Source organism: Acinonyx jubatus, chromosome D3, assembly GCF_027475565.1.
Source record: "Acinonyx jubatus isolate Ajub_Pintada_27869175 chromosome D3, VMU_Ajub_asm_v1.0, whole genome shotgun sequence".
NCBI classification, from domain to species: domain Eukaryota; kingdom Metazoa; phylum Chordata; class Mammalia; order Carnivora; family Felidae; genus Acinonyx; species Acinonyx jubatus.
Genome location: NC_069392.1, coordinates 16,150,653 through 16,172,501, shown reverse-complemented (window position 1 = coordinate 16,172,501; position 21,849 = coordinate 16,150,653). Strand labels below are relative to the sequence as shown.

Genomic DNA, 21,849 nt, shown 5'->3' with positions numbered 1-21,849 from the left:
AGGATGCAGCTGTGCTAACATGGATGGTGGTTGAAAGCGAAGGACTGGTTAGCAGTGGTTAATGGACCTATCGGTTTCAGGTTTAGTTTCAAAAATGCAGGTGCTGTGGCTCTCAACCTCTGTCTGAGCAATGGCTTCCCCTCTTGGAGTCTGCTCCTTCATCACTTGTAAAGTGGAGATACTGATGCCTGCCTCAAAGGCTTGTTGGCAGTAGTAGCTGACCTTGTGCTGAGAGGAGAGTAAATGCTCTACATAAGCTCCCTCCCTTAGCCTCTAACAAGTCCTACGAGGTAGGTGCTAGAGTTTCCACAGCTGGTAAGAGGCAGAGCTGGGATTCAGCCTCTTTACCTTCTACCCTTCAGCCACTGTGCTTATGTTCTGCTAATGACCTGCCAGGATACTGACATTCCCGTTGTGGGAGGTTAACATGAGCTGATATAAAGGGAAGACACTGATATGTGGTGGGCCCTCACCAGAATTTACATAATTGTGAAAGGGTATTTTCTGTCCTGAAGTTTTGGCCTTTTGCCTTGCCTTTTTTTGTCTAAATTTCTTTCTTTTTATTTATTTATTTTCTTAATGTTTATTTATTTTTGAGAGAGAGAGTGTGCTTGCACATGTGCATGAGTTGGGGAGGGGCATCCAGAGAGGGAGACATAGATATTCAGCAGTCTCCGTGCTCTGAGCTGTCAGCACAGAGCCCGATGTGGAGATCGAGTTCATAAACTGCGAGATCATGACCTGAGCCAAAGTCGGACACTTAACTGACTGAGCCACCCAGGCGCCCCTGTCTAAATTTAAGTAAGATATCAGTATTGACTAGTTGACTGGGTTAAAACAGTACATGTCAACTGGAGAATGATTTTGCCCTCGAGGAGACATTCGACAATGTCTGGAGACAATTCGGATTGTCAGCTGAGGCAGGAGGAGTGGAATGCTGTTATTGGCATCTCGGAGGGTAGAGGTCAAGAACACCATTCAGAATCCTACAGCATATGAAGATGGCTCCACAGCAAAGAATTATCCAGCTCTGAATGTCAGCATTGTGGAGGTTGAGAAACCTTGGTTAGAGCTTCACTGAATTCTGCACCTGCTTCCCTAGCACGCATGTGCGCACGTGCGTGCACACACACACACACACACACACACACTCATTGTTTTGTAGTTTGCTGAAATTTTCTCTGTGGGTTTGGTCTTTACAGGTTTCTGAGACACTAAAGCGTTTTGCGGGGAAGGTGACAACAGCCAGTGTGAAGGAACGGAGAGAAATCCTCGGTGAACTGGGGAAATGTGTTGCTGGAAAAGGTATTTATTTTCCATCCATGTGACCGAGAGATGATTCCATTTCAAAGTAAACTGTACTCTCTGTTTAGAACCATGGCTGTCTCTTTCCCTTGCAGCACCTTCTGCCTTCACTTGCCGTATTTGCTTGCCGTACTGTGCACTGACACCTTCACTGAAACATTTGGGTTAGTGGAGAGTTGATCCATTTAGGTACCAGAGATTTGTTACAGTTTTAGCCATTTTGATTGGAAATATTTCTAAAAGATACCAACAATATTAGGCAATTTACTAGGTGCAAAAACATTTTCTTTACGACTTGGGGCACCAGTCTGTGTTCCGTGGAAGTCAGCAAGGTGGTAACAGGTGTTTGGCCACATTTTCTGCTTCCCTCTGGGAGTTTCACAGCATATTCTGGGAAGGGGCTTTAACTTTATGAAGCTTTTGTTAACCCTGTGTTTTCCTTGCACCTCTCTTTTGCCGAAAACCAGTTCAGGGTCTGGGGAACACATTTTGGGAAATATTGAGCACCTGTAGTTATCCTGATTCTGTACCATAACTGAGGGCTTTCCCTACTGGGATGTGTAAGACAAGTTTGCCTTCATATAACACTGTATGTTAACTATACTGACGTTAAAAAAAAAAGTTTGCTTTCATCCAATAAATCTTCATTAGCTTTTAAATTACCTTTTGTTGTGTTTTCACTGTGTAGCATTGGTCCTCCCAAGTGGTCCCTGGACCAGCAGCATCAGCATTATGTCAGAACTTGTTTGAGATACATACAGATTCTCATCTCTGTCGCAGAAACTCAGATTCAGAGACCGGGTGGGGGTGGGGGAGGTGGAGCCCAGCATCTGCGTATTAATAAGCCCTTTAGGTGATTCTTAGATTCACTGAAGTCTGAGAATCATGGCTGTGTCGAGTTGGGTCTCCCTTCCCCTCAGCTTTCACTTCTTATTAGTGAAGAGCCTGCTTCAGCCATGTGCTCATTTGCTGCTTCTGACCTACGGTCGCCTGGTGACCTACCCAAGCTTGTTAAAGTTGCATGTAAATTAAGTACATTCCTGTTTGTGAGCTTCTAAGAGATTCTCATCTTAGTTAACACTTTAATGTATGAGTTTTATGGCACCTTCAGAAGTCTTCCCGGAAACTTTTCTCAACAGGATTATGGTTAGAAAAGGCTGCCATGTGACAAGGTACCAGCTGTACATGCCTTCCCAGCCATAGCATCTGAGCCTTCTGCTATGTAATTGCTGAATACTGCCCTTTTCCCATTTGACGGGGTAAAGCGTTGGACATGTTTGGGTGAAGTTCATGAACTACTCAGGGCCTTTGCAGGATGATTTTACTGTTCAGCCACCCTGAAGTTCTTCTGTTCAGGGTGAATGATACTTATAAGAAGTTTAGTCACTTTGATGTGCAAGCTGATGATGGGAAGTTGTCTACTCCTCAAGAAATCATTAGTTCTCAATTTTTTAATTTTCTAAGTCTAAGGAGGAGCTATTGGGTAGTGATAATCATTCTGGCCTCTCCTCTTGTTAGGGTGACAGATAACCAAGTGAGTTAACCAAAGGTGGGGAAAGGTATTTTCTGCCAGGCTGGGAGTTGAGGACTTTCTCAAAGCTGTCTAGTGCTGGTTGCAGATGGTCAACATGGCTCAGCCCGTGGGGCCCTGAGGCCTCTCTGAAGCTTTCCTCAGTCCTGCCTCTGTGTACTTGCACCCTGAGACTCGCTGATGGAGTATCTACTGTGCCTGCTCGTTCTAGTCACAAACCTCTAGTACAGCCGTCCGTGATGAAGGGCTCGGCTCAGGTCAGACAGGCTCTGTGTTCTAGCCATGGCTCTGCCACTTTCAGGCTCTGTGACCTGGTTCAAATTACTTAACTTGTCTGAACCAGTTTCCTTGCTTTGAGTATGGAGATGGCAGTATTGCCTCCCTCACAGGGTTAGTGTGAGGAGTAAATGAGAACATGTGTGGACAGTCCTTAACACCATGTCTGGCTCTGGTAAGCACCCAGTGTATGTTAGCTCTCAGCCACAACCTGTTTTTGGCCCTAGTCATTCTTTCCTTTGGTCACTGAAATTGCCCCAAGTCCAGGGGATCAATACAGTGTTTAGGGTCCTGTGGGGACAAGGTCCCTGCCCCTCCATTCATTTCAGTACCTTAAGTATGAAGTGCTGTGCCAGCCCTTGGCTGTTGGTGTCTCCTGCTGGAGTTGGCCTTACACTGTGGCTTACATTCCCCCAGTCATACCCTCTCCCTTTCATCTGCACGCTTTAATCTAGCATGCAGAACCGGCCACAGATTGGTTTTCCATTACTGACCCCTGTTGCTACAACCAAAGTTTCTCTTTCACTTGGCTGGCCTGTATATAGTTTTTTAGTGGCAAGTTTTTATTTAAATTCCAGTTAACATACAGTGTAATACTAGTTTCAGATGTAGAATTTCGTGATTCATCACTTACATACAGTACCCGGTGCTCATCACTACAAGTGCCCTTCTTACTCTCCATCACCCATTTACCCATCCTCACCCACCTCCCCTCTGGTAATCCTCAGTTTGTTCTCTGTAGTTAAGAGTCTGTTTTATGGTTTACCTCTCTCTTTTTTTCTCCTCTATGTTCATCTGTTTCGTTTCTTAAATTCCACATAATGAGTGAAATCATATGGTATTTATCTTTCTCTGACTCATGTTTATCTTTTTTTTTTTTTTAAGTTTATTTTGAGAGAGAAAGAGCATGCACATGTGCATGAGCAGGGGAGGGGCAGAGAGAGAAAGAGAGTCCCAAGTAGCCCACTGGGCTTGATCACATAAACCGTGGGATCATGACCTAAGCTGAAATCAACAGTCAGAAGCTTAACTGACTGAGCCACCCAGGCACCCCAATATTCCTTTATCTTAAAGTGACCTCAGTAATACAAGTATCTTGCAGGGATTAAATGAGTTACTGTGTGTCAGTGCTTGGAGCAGGGCCTGGCACCTTGTGAGTGCTGATTAAGTCCTGGGTGTTACTACTTCTCTTCTTCCTCCTCATGTGTCCTGATGGGCTTCGTGCATTCTTGCCCCTGCACTTTTGCTCATGTTAACACCACTCAGCATGTATATCCCTTTCTTTCCATTTTTGCGTAGCCTACGAATCTACTAGGCCAAGCTTGTGTATCCTTAGAAACTTGGAAGCCACTCTAGTTAGAGCTGCTCTGCCTTTTTCAGATCCCTCAGAATACTTTAATTTTTGTCCTATTTTTATTTATTTATTTACTTAAGTTTTTAAAGTTTATTTACTTATTTTGAGAGAGAGAGTGCATGCGTGCACTTAAGGTGGGATGGAGCAGAGAGAGAGGGGGAGAATCCCAAGCAGGCTCCATGCTGACAGCAACAAGTCTGATGCGGGGCTTGGACTCACGAACCTCAAGATCATGATCTGAGCCAAAGTCGGACACTTAACTGACTGAGCCACCCAGGTGCCCCAAATTTTGTCCTATTTTTAAAAACTATCAGAAACTATATAAAGAAGAGTTCATGTATCATAAGCGAACAGCCTGCCGAATATTCACAAACTTGACTACCTGTGTAACCAGCACCCAGGTCAAGAAGCAGAATAGTCCCAGTGCCCCAGAAGTGTCACTTGCCAGCATGTTAGATTTTGAGGCCACCAACATCATCTTCGTTTCATTCCTTTAACACATGTCCGCTGGACAGCCTTTCTATACCAGGTGTTTTTCTGGAGTACGATTTTGCTGTTGTTTCCTCCAGGGAATTCTATCTCCAACTTATGGGAAGTGTCCAGTGAGTAGAGATTATGTCTGGCAGAATGCCTGGCTCAAGCAGGGGCTCATGAAGTAGTTTCTACTGATTAATTTGTGTGTGATCTTTGGTTTCAGATCTGCCAGAGGGAGCAGTGAAAGGGCTCTGCAAATTATTCTGCCTGACTCTACACCGGTACAGGTGAGTCCCTACTGAAGACCCTGTGCCTCCAGCCCTTTGTGCAGAGAGGTGGTACAAGACAGCGGTTAGAGGCTGGGCTTTGGAGAGGTGTCACCTTAGCCTCTCTGTGCCTCTGTTTTCTTCATCTGCAGAATGGGGATTGTGCTGTTGTTTACCTCATAGGTGGTAACTAGTAAGTGTAAAGCTCCTGGGACAGTGCCTGCCACGTCATGAGTCTGTACGCCATAAACAGTCATGCGTGTAAAAGCACTTGGCCTGGTTTGAGGTCCGTAGTAAGTGGTCCATAAATGTTGGTGTTGTCCTTACAGCTCTGATGGCTCATTTGCTCTTGTTAGCTGCTTCCAGAATTCCAGGAGGAGGTGGATTTCTCTGGTTATTTCCTAATCCCATCATCTGTGATCCACTGGAATATATAGTCCAATCCAATTTTCCTGAGAAAGACCAGCGCTTGGCCTAAGCTGCCCTGCCCCTGCGCCCAGTGTTCATCTTTCCACTTCATTCATTCCTCTAGAGATGCAGCCTCCCGCAGGGCCCTGCAGGCTGCCATCCAGCAGTTGGCTGAGGCACAGCCAGAAGCCACTGCTAAGAACCTTCTGCACTCTCTGCAGTCTTCAGGCATTGGCTCCAAAGCTGGTGTCCCCAGGTAAAGAGATAAAATGTGTGGCCTACCAGGGCTTGGCGGGGTCCTATTCGGGAGAAGCTGGTGCAGATGACCTGTGTGGAGCAGTTGTGAGCATGTCTGTCTTTCCTCTCTGAAACTCTGGCGCCAGCAGTCTCCCTGCTGTGTGGAGGGAGGAGCCAGGATGTCAGGCTCAGTGGACAAACCGCTTTCCTGAGGAACAGGGTTGGGAAACCAGTGGAAGCAAGGCCATTTTGAAGGGAAACCAAATGCCCACTGGACACTGTTTGAATAGGGGAAAGCATCTTTTTTGTTTTTATGGTTGTTGAGTGCTAAGAGGTGGGAGTTTGGCTGCTGAGTTCTGCATTCCTTGTCCTGAGTTGTTACAGATGATTTACGAGGAAACAGTTTCAAGTTCTCTCCAGGTGTAGGTCAAGGGAGGGTCCTATATGCCAGGCAGGGCCTTGCGGTCAGCATTTGTCCCCAAGGTGGAGGCTCCTGCTCTGCACTCATCCTTCGCCTCCCTGCCCCCTGCAGTAAGAGTAGCGGCTCTGCTGCCTTGCTGGCCCTGTCCTGGACCTGCCTACTGGTGCGCATTGCCTTTCCTTCAAGAGCCAAGCGTCAAGGAGACATCTGGAACAAACTGGTAGGTTCCATGGGTCTTTGCAGTAGTGGCAGTCAGCTCTCTGCGCAGAGTTGGGACATGTTGAAGCACCTTCTCTGGCCAAGTGCTCTTCTTGGTGCTGGTGACCAAGCACTCTGAATTGTCACGAATGTGTGATGCTGGTGGATGGACGTGAGTACAACATAATAACATCCGTCTGTCCATCACATGTGTTTGAGCTTCTCTGTCAGGCATGGTGCTAGGCTCTGGGAATACACTGATGGGCAATTCCTGCCTTCAGGGCATACGTGGAGGACATGATAGGCCAGAGCAGGGAAGACAGAAAGCAAGTAAATTAGAAAATGCAGTAATGTAAATTATTATTATTATTATTTTTCCGGCTAATCATTCCTTTCCCTGTGTTTGGATTTCAGTGTCGAACTGGCTAATGGAACAGAATTTTCTTGCCATGTGTTTTGATCTTTTAATTCTCTCCACCTGTTCTGTGCCTGCTTCTTCCACCTTCTCTGCCTTGCCTTTCAACATGTCTGCTAACCAGAGGTGGCCCAATAGGCCAGATTGGGAGGTTCTTTTGAACAGCTAGATATGCTTAATGGAGGGCAAGAGGAATGGTCTTACGGTTCATTGAAAAGGAGCCCTAGGGCCGTCTGGGTGGCTCAGTTGGTTAAGCATCCAACTCTTAATTTCATTTCAGGTCATGATCTCATGGTTCGTGGGTTCAAGCCCTGTGTTGGGCTCTGTGTGCTGACAGTGTGGAGCCTGCTTGTGATTCTCTCCCTCTCTCTGCCCCTCCCTTGCTTATGCTGCTCGCCCACTTGTGCTGTCTCTCTGTCTCAAAATAGATAAACTTTAAAACAAAAGAAAAGGAACCCGAGGTATGGTTCTGATTCTCAGCCATGACATTTGGCCATATATGTAACCTCTGAATCTGTTTCCCATTTCTGCAAAATGGGGAAAAGTGCCACCTACCCCATCCACCTCCATGAGTTGTCGTGAAGAGGGGCTCAAGACGAGGTGTGAAAGGGCTGTGGAACGTTACAGAGGGCTGTACAGGTAAATGAGAGGCATTAGAAAACTGTAGCACCTCTCCCTGAAGCAGCTTGTTAATAAGACACATTGATGAGCTCGTCCCTGGGAGCTTACCCAGCAATCCTCTGGGGATGACTATGGAGTGGCCATCAGTGACTGCCTGAAGGGTAAGAACACTGAAACCTGATACATAATGGATAGTGGAATTGGACCCCCTTCAGAGTGTGGGTTTCATTGCTACCAAAATCATCTTTTTAAGATGCTTTATCAGGGGCTCCCTCCTTGTCTTATCTCCAGTGATTTCTTATTATCCCAGGTAGGTAAGTATACTTGTGTGTTAACGAGTGGCAGGGGTCAACTCTGGAGTGTTGTCTTTGTGGGACAGAATGCATCAGGAGCATGAGACTGTGTTTATTTTTCCAGCGTCTCGAATCTGGGTTTTTCCTTTACTCGTTGCCGATGTCAACCATACACATAGATCGTAGTTCATTCAGTTTCTCTAGGAGCTGCAGTAAGAGCTGGGAACAGGAAAGAGGACCTTGCCCTCATGGAGCTTACACTCTTGTGGAGGAGGTAGATGCCACACAGGTCTGCTAAGAAATGGTAAGACGAAGGTCACACAGCAGAAAGGCAGGTAGGAAGGAGGAAAGAGTGTGGTGCAGGGTGACAGTGGGAGGAGGCTTCAAAGGAGGCATCATATGAGCAGAGACCTGAAGGATATGAAGGAACAAATCATGCCCAGATCAGGGGTTAGAACATTCTCAGGAGAGGAACAGCAATACAGTTCTGAATGTGGTGTCAGCAAGCTTAAAAAGCTATTCTAATTAAAAAAAAAAAATTCAAAATGGGACAGACATAGAAGGCTACACCAGTTTCCCTCCCTAGCCACCTGGGTCCATCTATTACTAATTCCTTGTGTGTGTGGATACATTGTCTGTATATACTGCTGAACAGGGTTTCTTATATAGTAGCATACTGAACATACTTTTTTCTTTCACCTTGTTTTTTTCTCTAAGCAGATTTAGAATTTGTTCCAGCATAGCATATAAAGAGTTTTTTTTCTTTTTCTGTTTATTATTTTCTAAAAATGTTTATTTATTTATTTTGGAGAGAGAGCATAAGCTGGGGAGGGGCAGAGAGAGAGGGAGACAAAGAATCCAAAGCAAACTCCAAGCTCTGGGCTGTCAGCACAGATCCTCACGCGGGGCTCAAACTCACCAACCGCGAGATCATGACCTGAGCTGAAGTCAGATGCTTAACCGACTGAGCCACCCCGGTGCCCCTCTCTTTCTTTTTTTAAATGTTTATTTATTTACTTAGAGAGCACACGTGTGTGCATAAGTGGGGGAGGGGCAGAGAGAGAGAGAAAGAATCCCAAGCAGGCTCCATGCTGACAGCATGGAGCCCGATGTGGGGCTTGAACCCACGAACCATGATATAACCTGAGCTGAAATCAAGAGTCTGACGCTCAACTGACTGAGCCACTCAGTTGCCCCAAGAATTTCTCATTCTTGATGACTGTTTACTGATCCTCTGAGTGGAGGTATGGCAGTATATATAACTAATCCCCTGTTGGTGGCCATTTTTGTTGTTTACTGTTTTTTTTATAGTAAGAGACAGTAAACAACAAAAATGACCATTAGTAGGCCTTTGAAGAACCTCATGCACCTGTTGTTTTGTGCATGTGCAAATGGAGTACAGCCGACTTCTTAAGCACATGATTTTTGTTAGGGTAGTAATTCAGATTGCTCACCAGTGATGGGTGTTTGTGGCACATAAAGTCTGAGGTTTTTTAGTTGAGCACCTATTACGTGTTTCACTCTGGGTTGGACAGTGAGCTCCACAGTCTGGGATCATCCTGTCGGTCTTCACTTCCATATCCAAAGTGCCCAGCATCGTGCCTGCCCTTTAGTCAGTATTCAGTAAGTATTTGTGGAATTAATGAAGGAAAAGTCAAGGCAGATATGAAACAGGATGCTTATCCTTTTCCTGCATGAGACTTACCTCACTGGAATTATATATTCTAGTGTGTTTATTTTGTAGTGTCTTCTCTTTTCTCTGTGTGTTTTCATTGTCTGACTCCTAGGTGCTCAACAAATACTTATTAATGGCGTGTTCGAGTGAACAGATGTAATTCTGGGCCAGGGCCATTTGGGGGTGGGGGAGGGAAGAGGATCTAGCTGGAGTTGAGCAGACCCGATGAAGGTCTTGGGCAGGCGGTGAGGGTCAGGGGGCCTCCACTCACGTTTCATGTCCTGACTCGAACCTGTCCCGGCCCTGACAGGTCGAGGTGCAGTGCCTGCTCCTGTTGGAGGTGCTGGGTGGCTCCCACAGGCACGCCGTCGATGGTGCTGTGAAGAAGCTCAGCAAGCTGTGGAAAGAGGTGACGGGAGGCATGGTGGGTGGTGCACACTGCTTCTGTGCCACCCTCCACCATGTGACACACCTGCTTTATACTTTCCTCTTCAGAACCCTGGGCTGGTGGAGCAGTACTTGTCAGCCATTCTCAGCCTGGAACCCAACCAGAACTATGCAGGCATGCTGGGGCTGCTGGTGCAGTTTTGCACAAGCCACAAGGAGATGGATGTGGTCAACCGGCACAAGGCAGGTGGACTCACTGGAAGTGAGGAGGGGGATCTTATCTGGTCCTTGTGGCCCCAGCCCCTGGCCTTCTCTGAGCCTGTTGGTTTTCTCATATGAGACTCTGTCCTTTCTCCCTGATATATGAAGTTTGAGGAGCTGGGGAAGTTTTCCCTCCAGCTCTGGCTTGTGGTGAATCCTGGCATAGTTATTGGGATGATAATTTGCCTGTTCATGTAATGATTTAGTCTCCCACAACTGAGCAGTTGCTATGTGCCAAGCACTGGGCCAGCTGTTGGGGTTGCAGCAGTGATGCAGGGAGGTATGATCCCTGCCTCTGGGGAACTGAGTGTGAGGAGTCTGCCATCAGACAGATAGGTCATCTGATTATATCTGTGATAAGAGCTACAAAGGAAAGGGGCAGGAAGCAGTAATACTCTATATTGGGGCACCTGACAGAGGGCATGGGTCACGGGTACAGCTCTATTAAAGAAACTTAAAGGGTGAATAGGTGTTAGCAAGGTCAGGAGGTGAGGAGGGGTATTTTGGTTTATTTATTTATTTATTAAAAAAAAATTTTTTTTTTAACGTTTATTTATTTTTGAGACAGAGAGAGACAGAGCATTTATTTTTGAGACAGAGAGAGAGGGAGACACAGAATCTGAAACAGGCTCCAGGCTCTGAGCTGTCAGCACAGAGCCCGACGCGGGGCTCGAACTCACGGAGTGTGAGATCGTGACCTGAGCCGAAGTCGGCCGCCCAATCGACTGAGCCACCCAGGCGCCCCAAGGAGGGGTATTTTGGGCAGAGAAAGCCAGGCAGAGGAAGTGAGTGGGGTTGGAGAGGTGTGAGTGGTAGCCGCAGGTCAGCAGGCAGCCTGGGAGCCAGGCCAAGGACTTTGGACTGGATCCTAGCAGCTCTGGAAAGCTGTGGAAGGTTTTAAAATGATGAATGGTATGATCAATGAGCCCTCCGTATGTGATGCTGAAATTTAGGCACTGATTTGTATTTTATTTATTTATTCATGTATGTATGTATGTATTTTATTTTTTATGGATTTGTAGTTTTTAGAGGCACTCCCACAAAAGGGATCTTTTAGGCCAGTGATGAGATACTCAGAATATTGGTCTGACCAGTCTTTGTACTCTGTAGAGTGCCCTATTGGATTTTTATATGAAGAACATCCTGATGAGCAAAGTAAAGCCTCAGAAGTATCTATTGGTGAGTGAGAAGTAGACCTTACCTGGACAAGCTAAATCCCATTTAAATTCTTATTCAGAGCTGTCCTGTATTCTTGGTCTGTTCCCATGAAGTCTGGGTGCCTGACTCCTTTCTCTTTGTAGGATAACTGTGCCCCTCTGCTCCGATACATGTCTCACTCGGAATTTAAGGATCTGATACTGCCCACCATACAGAAGTCCTTACTGAGAAGTCCAGAGAATGTTATTGAAAGTAGGTTGCTGCCAGACAGGATGGTGGGAGGGAGCTGGGTTTCCTGATGAGTTGCATCTCTGGCGCCTGGCCGCAGAAGTGGTGGGGATGGAGTGAAGGATGTATTCACTGTTTACCTCATTGGGACCTTGGGAGAGAGATCAGGGACCCTTTTGAGAATATGTGGAAAGTCATGGGCCCTCTTGCTAAAAGGACGTACAAAAGTATATCGGCCTGGAATACTGCAAACAATTTTAGTTAGAGGTCCAGGAACCTTCTGGAAACCATTCAGGTCAAGAACATCTGTTCTAGACAGTTTGAACTTGTTGTGGAGGTGGCACTTGAAACTATAGGGGCAAAGGTGTGACCACTCACATGACTTTATGGAGATGAAGAATGGTTGCTTTGGTGTGGCGCATTGGCTGGGGAGTAGGGCAGAAGTAGGCATTTATACCTAATATAGACATGGTGTGTATTTTCTGTCCTCCTTAGCTATCTCCAGTCTGCTGGCGTCAGTGACTCTTGATCTCAGCCAGTATGCCCTGGACATTGTGAAAGGACTGGCTAGTGAGTATCCTGACCCCTCTCCAGCCCCTGGGATGGCACCTGGGGTTTTGGATGTATTTTCCCAATTATTTTAGGAAAAAGGGCAGGGACAGCTCAGTCTAGAAATAAATTACATTTGGGACGCCTGGCTGCCTCAGTTAGAGTGTGCAGCTCCTAATCTCAGGGTTGTGAGTTTGATACCCATGTTGGGTGTAGAAATTACTTTAAAATCTTAAGAAAGAAAGAAACTACATTTGCAAAATTTCTTTCTTGATACTCTTTTAATGTTTGTTTATTTGAGAGAGGGAGAGGGAGAGGGAGGGAGGGGGAGAGAGAGAGAGAGAGAGAGAGAGAGAGAGAGAGAGAGAGAAAGAATGTGAGCAGGGGAGGGGCAGAGAGAGAGGGAGGCAGAGAATCCGAAGCAGGCTCCAGGCTCCAACCTGTCAGCACAGAGCCCAATGTTGGGCTTGAACTCACAAACCTTGAGATCGTGATCTGAGCCAAAGTTGGACACTTAACCCACTAAGCTACCCAGGTGCCCCGAGCTTCTTTATAACAAGAACACCCAGCTCATGGATGGAAGAATTAGGAACATGGAAAGACAAAGATGAAAGCTTGGATCCTCAGCTCTCAGCACTTTCTGAGCTGCAGCTCTCTGTGTCCAGGTCAGCTGAAGTCCAACAGTCCCCGCCTGATGGATGAGGCTGTGCTGGCACTGCGGAACCTGGCTCGCCAGTGCAGCGACTCTTCTGCGACAGAAGCCCTGACCAGGCACCTGTTTGCTATCCTTGGTGGTGAGTAAGCCTTCCTGGCCATGAGAATGGCTGAGCTGTGGGGCCGGAACCTGCCTGGGACTTGGGGCTCTGAGTCTGCTTATGTCAAGGCCGTGTGGCCAGGAGAGGGCTCTCAGTAGAATGAGACATGGGAAGTGAACATAAGCATGCACAGGGCAGTGTAGTTGGGGGTGATCTCTTTTTTTTTTTTTTTTTTTTAAGTGTAGACATTATTGTATGCATAAAGGGAAACACTAGAGGGAAATACCCCAGAATGTTCATAATGTCTTTGGGTAGTGGGCATGTGGGTGAGTTTTAAATGCTTTCCTTTATATTTTTTGTTTCTCAAATTTTCTGTAAGAGCAAAACTACTGTTCTAATCAGGAAAAAGTCTAGGAAATGTTATAAACCCAGCTTCACAATAGAAAGTCTATTTCTGGAATCAGAGGTTGTCTCTTGGTGTCACACACATGACCACATTAATCACCCCCATGGGGAACGTGGCAGACGTGGAGTTTGAATCTTTGCCGTCTCTCCTCTCAGGCTCGGAGGGAAAACTGACCATTGTAGCCCAGAAGATCAGCGTCCTCTCAGGTATAGTAAGGCAGGTCTGTCATTGGATCTTGATTCCTCTGATAATCCTGGACATCCCAGCCTGGCTTCCAGGACTCTGCTGCCTGCCTGTGTGGCAGGTGGGACTTGTTTGGGTCTAGCGAGAGGGAGGCCTGGCTTCCCTAAAAGGCAGGTCATCTGGAGGGGGGATTGAGGGAAAGGCACTAATGGCCAGAGGAGAGGCATGGCCGCTAGGGAAGTGGGCATCGGTAGGAAGACTCCTGTGTTTGTGGTTTTGTGCTGAGCAGGAAATCCCCTGCCTTACAGGGATCGGGAGTGTCAGTCATCACGTGGTGTCTGGGCCTTCTAGTCAAGTCCTGAATGGGACTGTGGCTGAGCTGTTCATTCCGTTCCTCCAGCAAGAAGGTAACTGTGCCGCATGGTAAGGATGCAATCTGGATCCCCTCTTGACTCCGGTTTTCACAGCCAGAGCTGCCTGCCATGAACCCCTTCTGAAGGCAGACCTCCCCTGAAGCATCACGGCTTCCTCCCCCTTGTACCCTTGCTTGCTTTCGGGTGCTGGTGGCAGCGATTGGACATGGGCCTGAGATGCTGAACTGACTGGATTTCTGCTTCTTGCCCTAGTTCATGAAGGCACCTTGGTGCACGCTGTCTCTGTCCTGGCTCTCTGGTGTAACCGGTTCACCACGGAAGTGCCCAAGAAGCTCACCGAATGGTTTAAGAAAGCCTTCAGCCTTAAAACCTCCACCTCTGCAGTGCGGCATGCCTACCTGCAGTGCATGCTGGCCTGCTTCCGAGGTGAGATGCCTCCCCTGCAAGGGTGACCGAGTCTTCTGGGCATTGTCGCCGTCCCCAGCTTTCCCATTCAGTCCAGCTTACTTTGCACCACTTCTTTGAGCCTCTGGGAGCCTCGGGCTTAATCATTCACAAAGCCTGGATCAGTGCCCAGTCTTCACAGCAGACTTTGACTTCTCTCCCATATCACACCTTCAAGTTACAAAGCTTCATTCAGAGAGGACCCAGGACTATAACTTGTCACTATATTATCTGAAATCTTGGGCAAGGGATTGTGAGTTGGCTGATTGAAAAAGTCCAACTTCATGGATACTTTACGTTGGACTTACTGGAAAGCAAGCACTGCCCTTTCTTCAGGGCTGACAAACCTGTCATTTGGGCATGGGCATCTACCTCCCAGGCAAAGCTGGGGGAAACTTTCCAATCTGCATAGGATCTATGATCTCCTTGATTTCCAAGGTAGAAATCTCTAGTGTTAATTTCTACTTCTCGTATAGGCTATACTTCTTTTAAATTTTTTTCTTTTTAATTTTTATAGAGAGAGGACATGAGCTGGGGAGAGGGGCAGAGGGAGACAGAGAATTTTAAGCAGGCTTCCCACTCAGTGCAGAGCCTGACACAGGGCTCACTCCCATGACCCTGGGATCATGATCTGAGCCAAAATCGGGAGTGGGATGCTCAACCTACTAAGTCACCCAGGCACCCCTAGGCTAGTATTTCTTTTTTTAAAAAGCTTACGCTTGTGATGAGCTGTGTTTAAAGAAATGTCTAGGAGATTCCACAGAAGGGTGTCCCTTATCTACAGGGCCTGTACTCTGTATGTCAGTTTACAGTTTTGCTGCATTGACCAATCTTGATTTAGATTGAGTTCTAGATAGCAGAGACTTGGTTTAAACTAGTCTCTTCAGCTTGAGCTGTTTCTACTTGCCACTTTTAAAGTACGCATAATATAAAAGAAACCATTAAAATAAACATTTTTTTAGATTCAAATTCATGACCTCATCCAAATGAAATATGTGTTTTATTGTAAAATGTTCTTATATAACACTTTAATAGTTAAGAAAACATCGGTTTAGCTGTACTTTTTAACAGAATTCTACTTAAAAAAAATTTTTTTTTTTAAATTTTAACCAAGTGGGTTTAGTTAATAGGTCAATAGGTTGGTTCTGGTTTTGGAATTTGGGTCGTGAGCTTGTCTGGTGTAGGGGAAGAGCCCCAGAAAGAAATTGCTAGGTTTGCGATAGGCCCTGGCTCTCCTCCGACCATCTATGTGCCCTTGGGCAACTTACTTAACCTGTCTCCGTCTCTCCTTACCCATCAAACGGATAACTGAACTATTGGATTTGCAATGATCCTTCTAGCTCTAACATTGTGGTTGTTGGGTTTGCTTCTAGTTCCCCTACTTCACAGCATTTGACAGGGTTAACTGAAGGGCTTTAGCATTTCAGACCTCAGTGGATAATTCCTTTCTTGAGTAATCTTGTCACCCCTGACAAGGAGTTTTGTCTCTCCACAGGTGACACACTATTGCAGGCCCTGGACTTACTGCCTTTGCTCATCCAGACAGTGGAGAAGGCAGCCTCCCAGAGCACTCAGGTTCCCACAGTCACTGAAGGGGTTGCTGCAGCCTTGCTGCTCTCGAAGCTTTCGGTGGCTGACTCGCAGGCTGGTAAGGGTCTAAGCTTGTCCAGGATGGTAGCAGATGACGCCTCATTCATAGTCCTTGGGAGGAGTGTCTTGATGTTTAGGATTTCACAGGATCAGCTTGGTCACCACCACACTGGGGCAGCCACAGGGATGCCTCAGGGTCACACTAGGGATGTGTGCAGGGATGAATCTTAGGGTCACACTAGGAGATGGGAATACAGCCAGTGGCTCTTGTCACTGTCCTCCTTTGCACTTTTGCTCAAGTGCTCTGGGACAGGGTTTGTATATAATGTCCAGACTGACCTGGGTTTAGTATAGTGGGACTTTTTTAGAGTGTACCTTGAAAAGCTTCCCCCTAGCCAGTCTTCTTCTACTGAAGATACTGAATATGCCTTGGAAAAGATTCCAAATTGGCACAACCAAAAGAGCTTTCTCTTTCTTTTTGTGGCTTCCTGGTATTCCATGCTTGCTTTAGTGCATGTCCTACTCTGGCTGCAGACATATGTGAACTTATTCCTGTGGTTAGAAATGGAGTTCAGCTCTTCTATACCATTGGGTGCCGTCTGTGTAAATTCCAGAACCCTGCGCTGCCTTGGCAGGAAGGCAGAGATGAACATGACCGCGATTCTACAAATTTTAAGCTGCTTTACTCTAGTGAGAGGAGATGCAAAAGTATGTCCGTTGTTTGAGGTAAAATGTGGCAGTAAAGCAGTTTTGAAGAAGGGATTCCTTTTGGTTTAGGTGCTGGCTGTCAGGAAAGGCTTCACAAAGGAGCCTTTGGACTAGGGTCCTGAAGGAAGGATTTCACCAGCTGGAAGGGTGTGAGTTCAGATCAGCCTCAGCCAGGGAGAGCACGATGTGTGAACAAGTGTTTCAGCCTGGCAGCTGGAGTAGGTGGGACTTCAGGTGGGAGATGTTTGCCTGGGCCTCTGTAGGCAGCAGATGGTTTTCATGTAGGCATTGACACCAGAAGGACTGGTTAGTTCTCAGAATGGGGAGGGGGTGGGCAGTGAGGCTAGGGGTGACCCATCCATGCTGGGGGAGCATTGCTGCCTGCTGCAAAGCAGGATCTGTCCACGTAGCTGGCCCCAGCAGCTTCAGGATGGAGGGGACCAACCCTGGCAGATGGAGTGAGCTATGTCATGGAGTGACCTTTTGTTTCTTACAGAGGCCAAACTGAGTGGTTTCTGGCAGCTGATTGTAGATGAGAAGAAACAGATTTTCACTTCTGAGAAATTCCTGCTCATGGCTTCAGAGGATGGTGAGTGACTTAGTTGGACTTTCTTGAACTTGAGGTTGGGCCTGAGTCTCCCTGGCGGGTCTTCAGAGAGGACCCTTCCCTGACTGCCTGTTGCCTCGACCAGTCAGCTAAGCAAAAACTGGACCAGAGTGCTGTGGTCAGCAGCTGGGCTGTCAGCCACCGTGGGAATGAATGCACCCCTGTGGGGCTTGGAAGGCTGGGGAATGGGGGAGTTGGTAGATTTGTGGAGACAGAGTGCTAATGGTTGTGAGGCTGCAATATTAGGTTTAATTATAGCTGATTGGGTAATTGGTGCTGTCTCGGAGGTTTTCTTGTGTTATTACAAGGCAGCTGAGAAACTATGGTAGCGTGTGGCTGGCTGCACTCCCCCACCAGGAGACACAAAACTACTGGTTTCTCTCCTGGCAGAGAAGGAACAGTTGATCTTTAACTCTAGGTTTAAAATTCTAGGTTGCCTTAGGGGTGTCTGCCGCTAATCAGTGATTTGAAAAGTCTTTTGATTCACAAATCACAACATTCAATTATAAACGAGCTGAAACTGTTAGTCACTTCCTGATTTAAAAAAAAAATTAGTTCTTGTATAGGAAATACACTCACATAATTCAAAAATAAAAGATCCAAGAGGGCCTATGTTGAAAATCATACCCCTGCTTTGATCTCTGGCCACCCAATGTCCCTGGCCATGGAGAACCAGTTATATTAGCTTCTGTGTATCCTTGATACTTTATACTTTATACCAGCAAATGTCTTTTTGTGTTAGTTCTTCACTTTTTTTACACAAATGGTAGCCTGCCTGCCATACACATTGTGCTATGTAGACTTGGCAATCATTCTACTTCAGTATGTGAGTGTCCTCACCCTCTTTTTTAGAACTGCATAGTAATTTTTAATTAGAATGAAGCGTTATATTTTTAATCAGTCCAAAATACTTGTGTACATTGTCAGCAAAAAAGGAACTTCATATCCAGCGATAATCACATTTACATTTTGGTGTTCATTTTCCAGGCCTTTTCAGTTCCTTCTGGATGCGTTCTGTATTTTAAAAACACTTCTGCTGTTTGTCTCCCCTCCTAGCCCTGTGTACTGTGCTGCATCTGACAGAGAGACTTTTCCTTGATCACCCGCATAGACTCACAGGCAACAAAGTTCAGTACGTGAGGCCTGTTTACCTTCCCCTCGGGCCACATGGGGCAGACCGCGGCAGGAGCCTGAGAAACAGCGTGTGTGCAGGGTGGGAGGGCTGGCTGCGGAGAGCCCACATCCACCTTCCCCAGGGTGCTATGTCCTTGTGCTTGCAGGCAGTACCATCGGGCTCTGGTGGCCGTGCTCCTGAGTCGTACCTGGCGTGTGCGCAGACAGGCCCAGCACACGGTCCGGAAGCTGCTGTCCTCTCTTGGGGGCTTTAAGCTGGCATTTGGACTCCTGGAGGAGCTGAAGGCTGTCCTCAGTTCTCACAAGGTGAGGGCAGCTGGGGTCCAGAACCTGGGGCTCACTGACCCACTTAGCCTACCCCAGTTATGCCATGGGAGTTCGCTGGTCTCTTCCTGTGCTGTTCTCACTGAGACACTTGTGTGATGCCAGAATCTTCTGCCCTACCCTTGAAGCTCTGATAACATCTTATTTCGTATAATTTCTTTGTCTTTTCAGAGATGCTTTTCTTGTCAGAATTGTGACCTGTAGTTGAATCTTTTTATCACTGAGTAATGGAATAACACTTTCTTTTTAAAGCATTTTATAATTTTTAGAGCATTTGCAACCCATTCTCTCTTTTGCTTTTTTCACACTGCTGTTACAAGGCAGGTAGGCTATGGGGTGCTTGGGTGGCTCGGTCAGTTAACATCCAACTCTTGATCTCGGCTCAGGTCGTGATCCCAGGGCTGTGGGATCAGGCCCCACGTTGGGCTCTGCACTGAGCATGGAGCCTACTTAAGATTCTCTCTCCCTTTGTCCCCTTCCCCTGCTCATGCATTCTCCCCCTCTCTCTCCCTTACTCTCAAAAAAAAAAAAAAAAAACAACAAAAAAAAAACAGGCTAAATATCTTTATTTTATATGAATTGTCCAGGGTTCCAGCAGCTGAAATGACTTGCCCAGCGTCCCCCACCAGTGGGTGACAGAAGTGAGAGTAGACCCCAAAGACCAGGTCCCTTTTTAGTGCTCTTTGTACTCCGTGTCCCTCCCTCCCTAATCCTGCTTGAGGGATGTGGGCCAGTGACAGACTTGTGGTCTCTGTGGCTGGGTCTCCTGGACCAATTTCTGTGGCCACCTTTCTCCCCATGGGCTTTTTAGGTGCAGAGTCATTTGTGCTTCCTCCTTCCAGGCACATCTCACAGCCTGCAAGTCCCATGCAGGGAGCTGGGCATGTCTCTACTCCAGCAGGAACCCCAGAGAACACCATGTGTGAAAGGCAGCCGTGCCCCTGGCATCTTTGTCTCTTGTGTGCCAGGCCTGCACAGGGTGCTGAGTAGTGGGGGCTGATGAGTTGTTTCCTTGCAGGTGCTACCTTTAGAGGCTCTGGTGACTGATGCTGGGGAGGTGACTGAGGCAGGCAAGGCTTATGTACTTCCGAGGGTCCTGCAGGAGGCTCTTTGTGTCATCTCTGGGGTGCCAGGACTGGAGGGTGACATTACCAACACTGAACAGCTGGCCCAGGAGATGCTGATCATCTCGCATCACCCATCCTTAGGTCTGTGCCTGGGGCGAGTGTGGGAGGGGCAGGGCCTCCACTGGGCAGGATGAGGGTAGGCTGGGCAGAAGGCCTCAAATTGCTCCCCTTCTCTTCAGTGGCAGTGCAGTCTGGACTCTGGCCAGCGCTCCTCGCCAGGATGAAGATTGACCTCGAAGCCTTCATCACCAGGCACTTGGATCAGATCATCCCTAGGATCACCATGCAGAGTCCCCTGAACCAGGTGATTGGCATATGGACTAGTTCTGGCCTCACGTCAGAGTGTCAGAGGGAGGATTCAACGAAAGAGGTGCAGGTGTGGTGAAACGTGGCCTTGGACCCTTGGGTTGCAAGTGACAGAAAATGCAAACATGGTTTAAGCACAAGAGGGAGCTTCCTGCCTCTTCTCACTGCTGAGTCACAGGATATGACTGGCTCTGCACGATGCTGGCTACGGGGACTCAGATGTTATCTTCAGGACACTGTAGGTGGTGTCTCTCTTACTCTCTGCCATCTCTCTGTCTCTTCCATCTGTGTCTCGTCTCTGCTCTCCATGATGGGGGCTTCATTCTCCAACAGTCTCTTCCTCCCTGGTAGCAGGGCAGCTGACACACTTCCAGGCTTATAGCTTGTCCCTATCAGCCCAAGTGAGAAAAGCTTGTGTTTTCCAATCATTTAAACTGGCATGGGGTCTCACTGCCCTTGTTGACCTGATTTGGGGCCTGTGCTTGTTTCTGAGCCTGTCCTTTTGGGCTGTGTCATATGCCCACCTCTGGAAAAGGTGGGGGCAGCTTCACTTGCACCACAGAGATTGAGAGTAGAGGAGTGTGTCACCCAGTCAGGGTGCTGGTACCAGACCAAGCGGGAAATGCTTCCTGGGAAGGCAGGCACACACTCCTACTGTTTACGCCGGGGAGGGGGCAATGCTCAGAAAGAGCAGGCAGTGGCAAGAAGAAGAAGAGCTGGTAGCCAGGGTGTTTAGGCACGGCAGGACCCCTGTCCAGTGCCAGTCTTGGTGCATCCTGACCCTGTCTGTGTTTGACAGTCTTCCATGAATGCCATGGGCTCCCTCTCCGTCCTGTCCCCGGACCGGGTCCTTCCACAGCTCATCAGCACCATCACTGCCTCCGTGCAGAACCCTGCATTGCGCCAGGTGACACGGGAGGAGTTTGCCATTATGCAGACTCCTGCTGGCGAGCTGTATGACAAGTCTATCATCCAGAGGTGAGCCCCCACTCATGGGCTCAGTTGCCCCAAGCCTTAGTTTTCTTACCTATAAGAGAGAGAGGCCTCCGTTACAGGGTTGTTGCAAGGAATCAATTAAACCACTTTTCCATTCGTTGGACAAGTACTGCTCTGTTCCAGGCACATGCTTAGGCTTGGGATACAAGAGCATTTCAAGTCTCTGGTACTTTCCTGGTGCATACAACTTCAAAGCTAGCTGGGGTTTCACTACTGGTGGGAGGCTGGAGGACCTGGTGGCTGTTTTGAAGCTGGCTGATCACCTGCTTTGATGTTTCAGTGCCCAGCAGGACAGCATAAAGAAGGCCAACATGAAGCGAGAGAACAAAGCTTATTCCTTTAAGGAGCAGATCATTGAGCTGGAGCTCAAGGAGGTGAGTACATGGAAGCATTACACGTGAGGTGGCTGCTGAGCTTTGTGGCCTCAGGCTGGTGACTTTCCCTGCTTTGTGTATACCGTTCCTTGGGGTCATCCTGAGGCCCATGGCACACTCTTCTGACCCCTCCACCAGTCCGGGGTCCCCCTACCACCCTTTTTACTTAACCCTTTCTTTAGCTTTTTCCACCCCTCAACTCAAGGAAGACAAATTTCTCTCTCTGCTGAGGGCCAATTCCTACCTTTCTCCCACCAAATGGTGTGACTTGATTCCGTGCCTGTTACCCCACCTCCTAGAGGCTGGGACCCGTCTTTCCTCCTGAGAGAATGCATAGGGCCTGGCCCTATGTAGCTTTTGGGGAATTGTGTATTCGGCTTGTTAACCGAGTCGATTCTGACAGCAGAGCAGGTCCCTTTACCACACTGGGCCCTTTACCACACCTTGTCTCCCTTGTCCCCCTC

General features: G+C 47.6%; 1 protein-coding gene across 1 annotated transcript in view; it reads left to right on the top strand.

The window, feature by feature from the left end:
• GCN1 (GCN1 activator of EIF2AK4) overlaps nt 1-21,849 on the top strand; it is a 58,321-nt gene that overhangs the window by 3,762 nt on the left and 32,710 nt on the right. Inside the window, exons 2-22 of the mRNA XM_027043943.2 lie at nt 1,203-1,305; nt 5,164-5,227; nt 5,739-5,870; nt 6,384-6,492; nt 9,785-9,883; nt 9,970-10,104; nt 11,233-11,301; nt 11,424-11,532; nt 12,004-12,078; nt 12,723-12,851; nt 13,374-13,424; nt 13,710-13,808; nt 14,028-14,201; nt 15,715-15,867; nt 17,014-17,106; nt 18,181-18,256; nt 18,405-18,564; nt 19,601-19,790; nt 19,889-20,013; nt 20,815-20,993; nt 21,292-21,385. Coding sequence (XP_026899744.1) covers nt 1,203-1,305; nt 5,164-5,227; nt 5,739-5,870; nt 6,384-6,492; nt 9,785-9,883; nt 9,970-10,104; nt 11,233-11,301; nt 11,424-11,532; nt 12,004-12,078; nt 12,723-12,851; nt 13,374-13,424; nt 13,710-13,808; nt 14,028-14,201; nt 15,715-15,867; nt 17,014-17,106; nt 18,181-18,256; nt 18,405-18,564; nt 19,601-19,790; nt 19,889-20,013; nt 20,815-20,993; nt 21,292-21,385 — 2,418 coding nt within the window. The remainder of the gene's footprint in view (nt 1-1,202; nt 1,306-5,163; nt 5,228-5,738; nt 5,871-6,383; nt 6,493-9,784; nt 9,884-9,969; nt 10,105-11,232; nt 11,302-11,423; nt 11,533-12,003; nt 12,079-12,722; nt 12,852-13,373; nt 13,425-13,709; nt 13,809-14,027; nt 14,202-15,714; nt 15,868-17,013; nt 17,107-18,180; nt 18,257-18,404; nt 18,565-19,600; nt 19,791-19,888; nt 20,014-20,814; nt 20,994-21,291; nt 21,386-21,849) is intronic.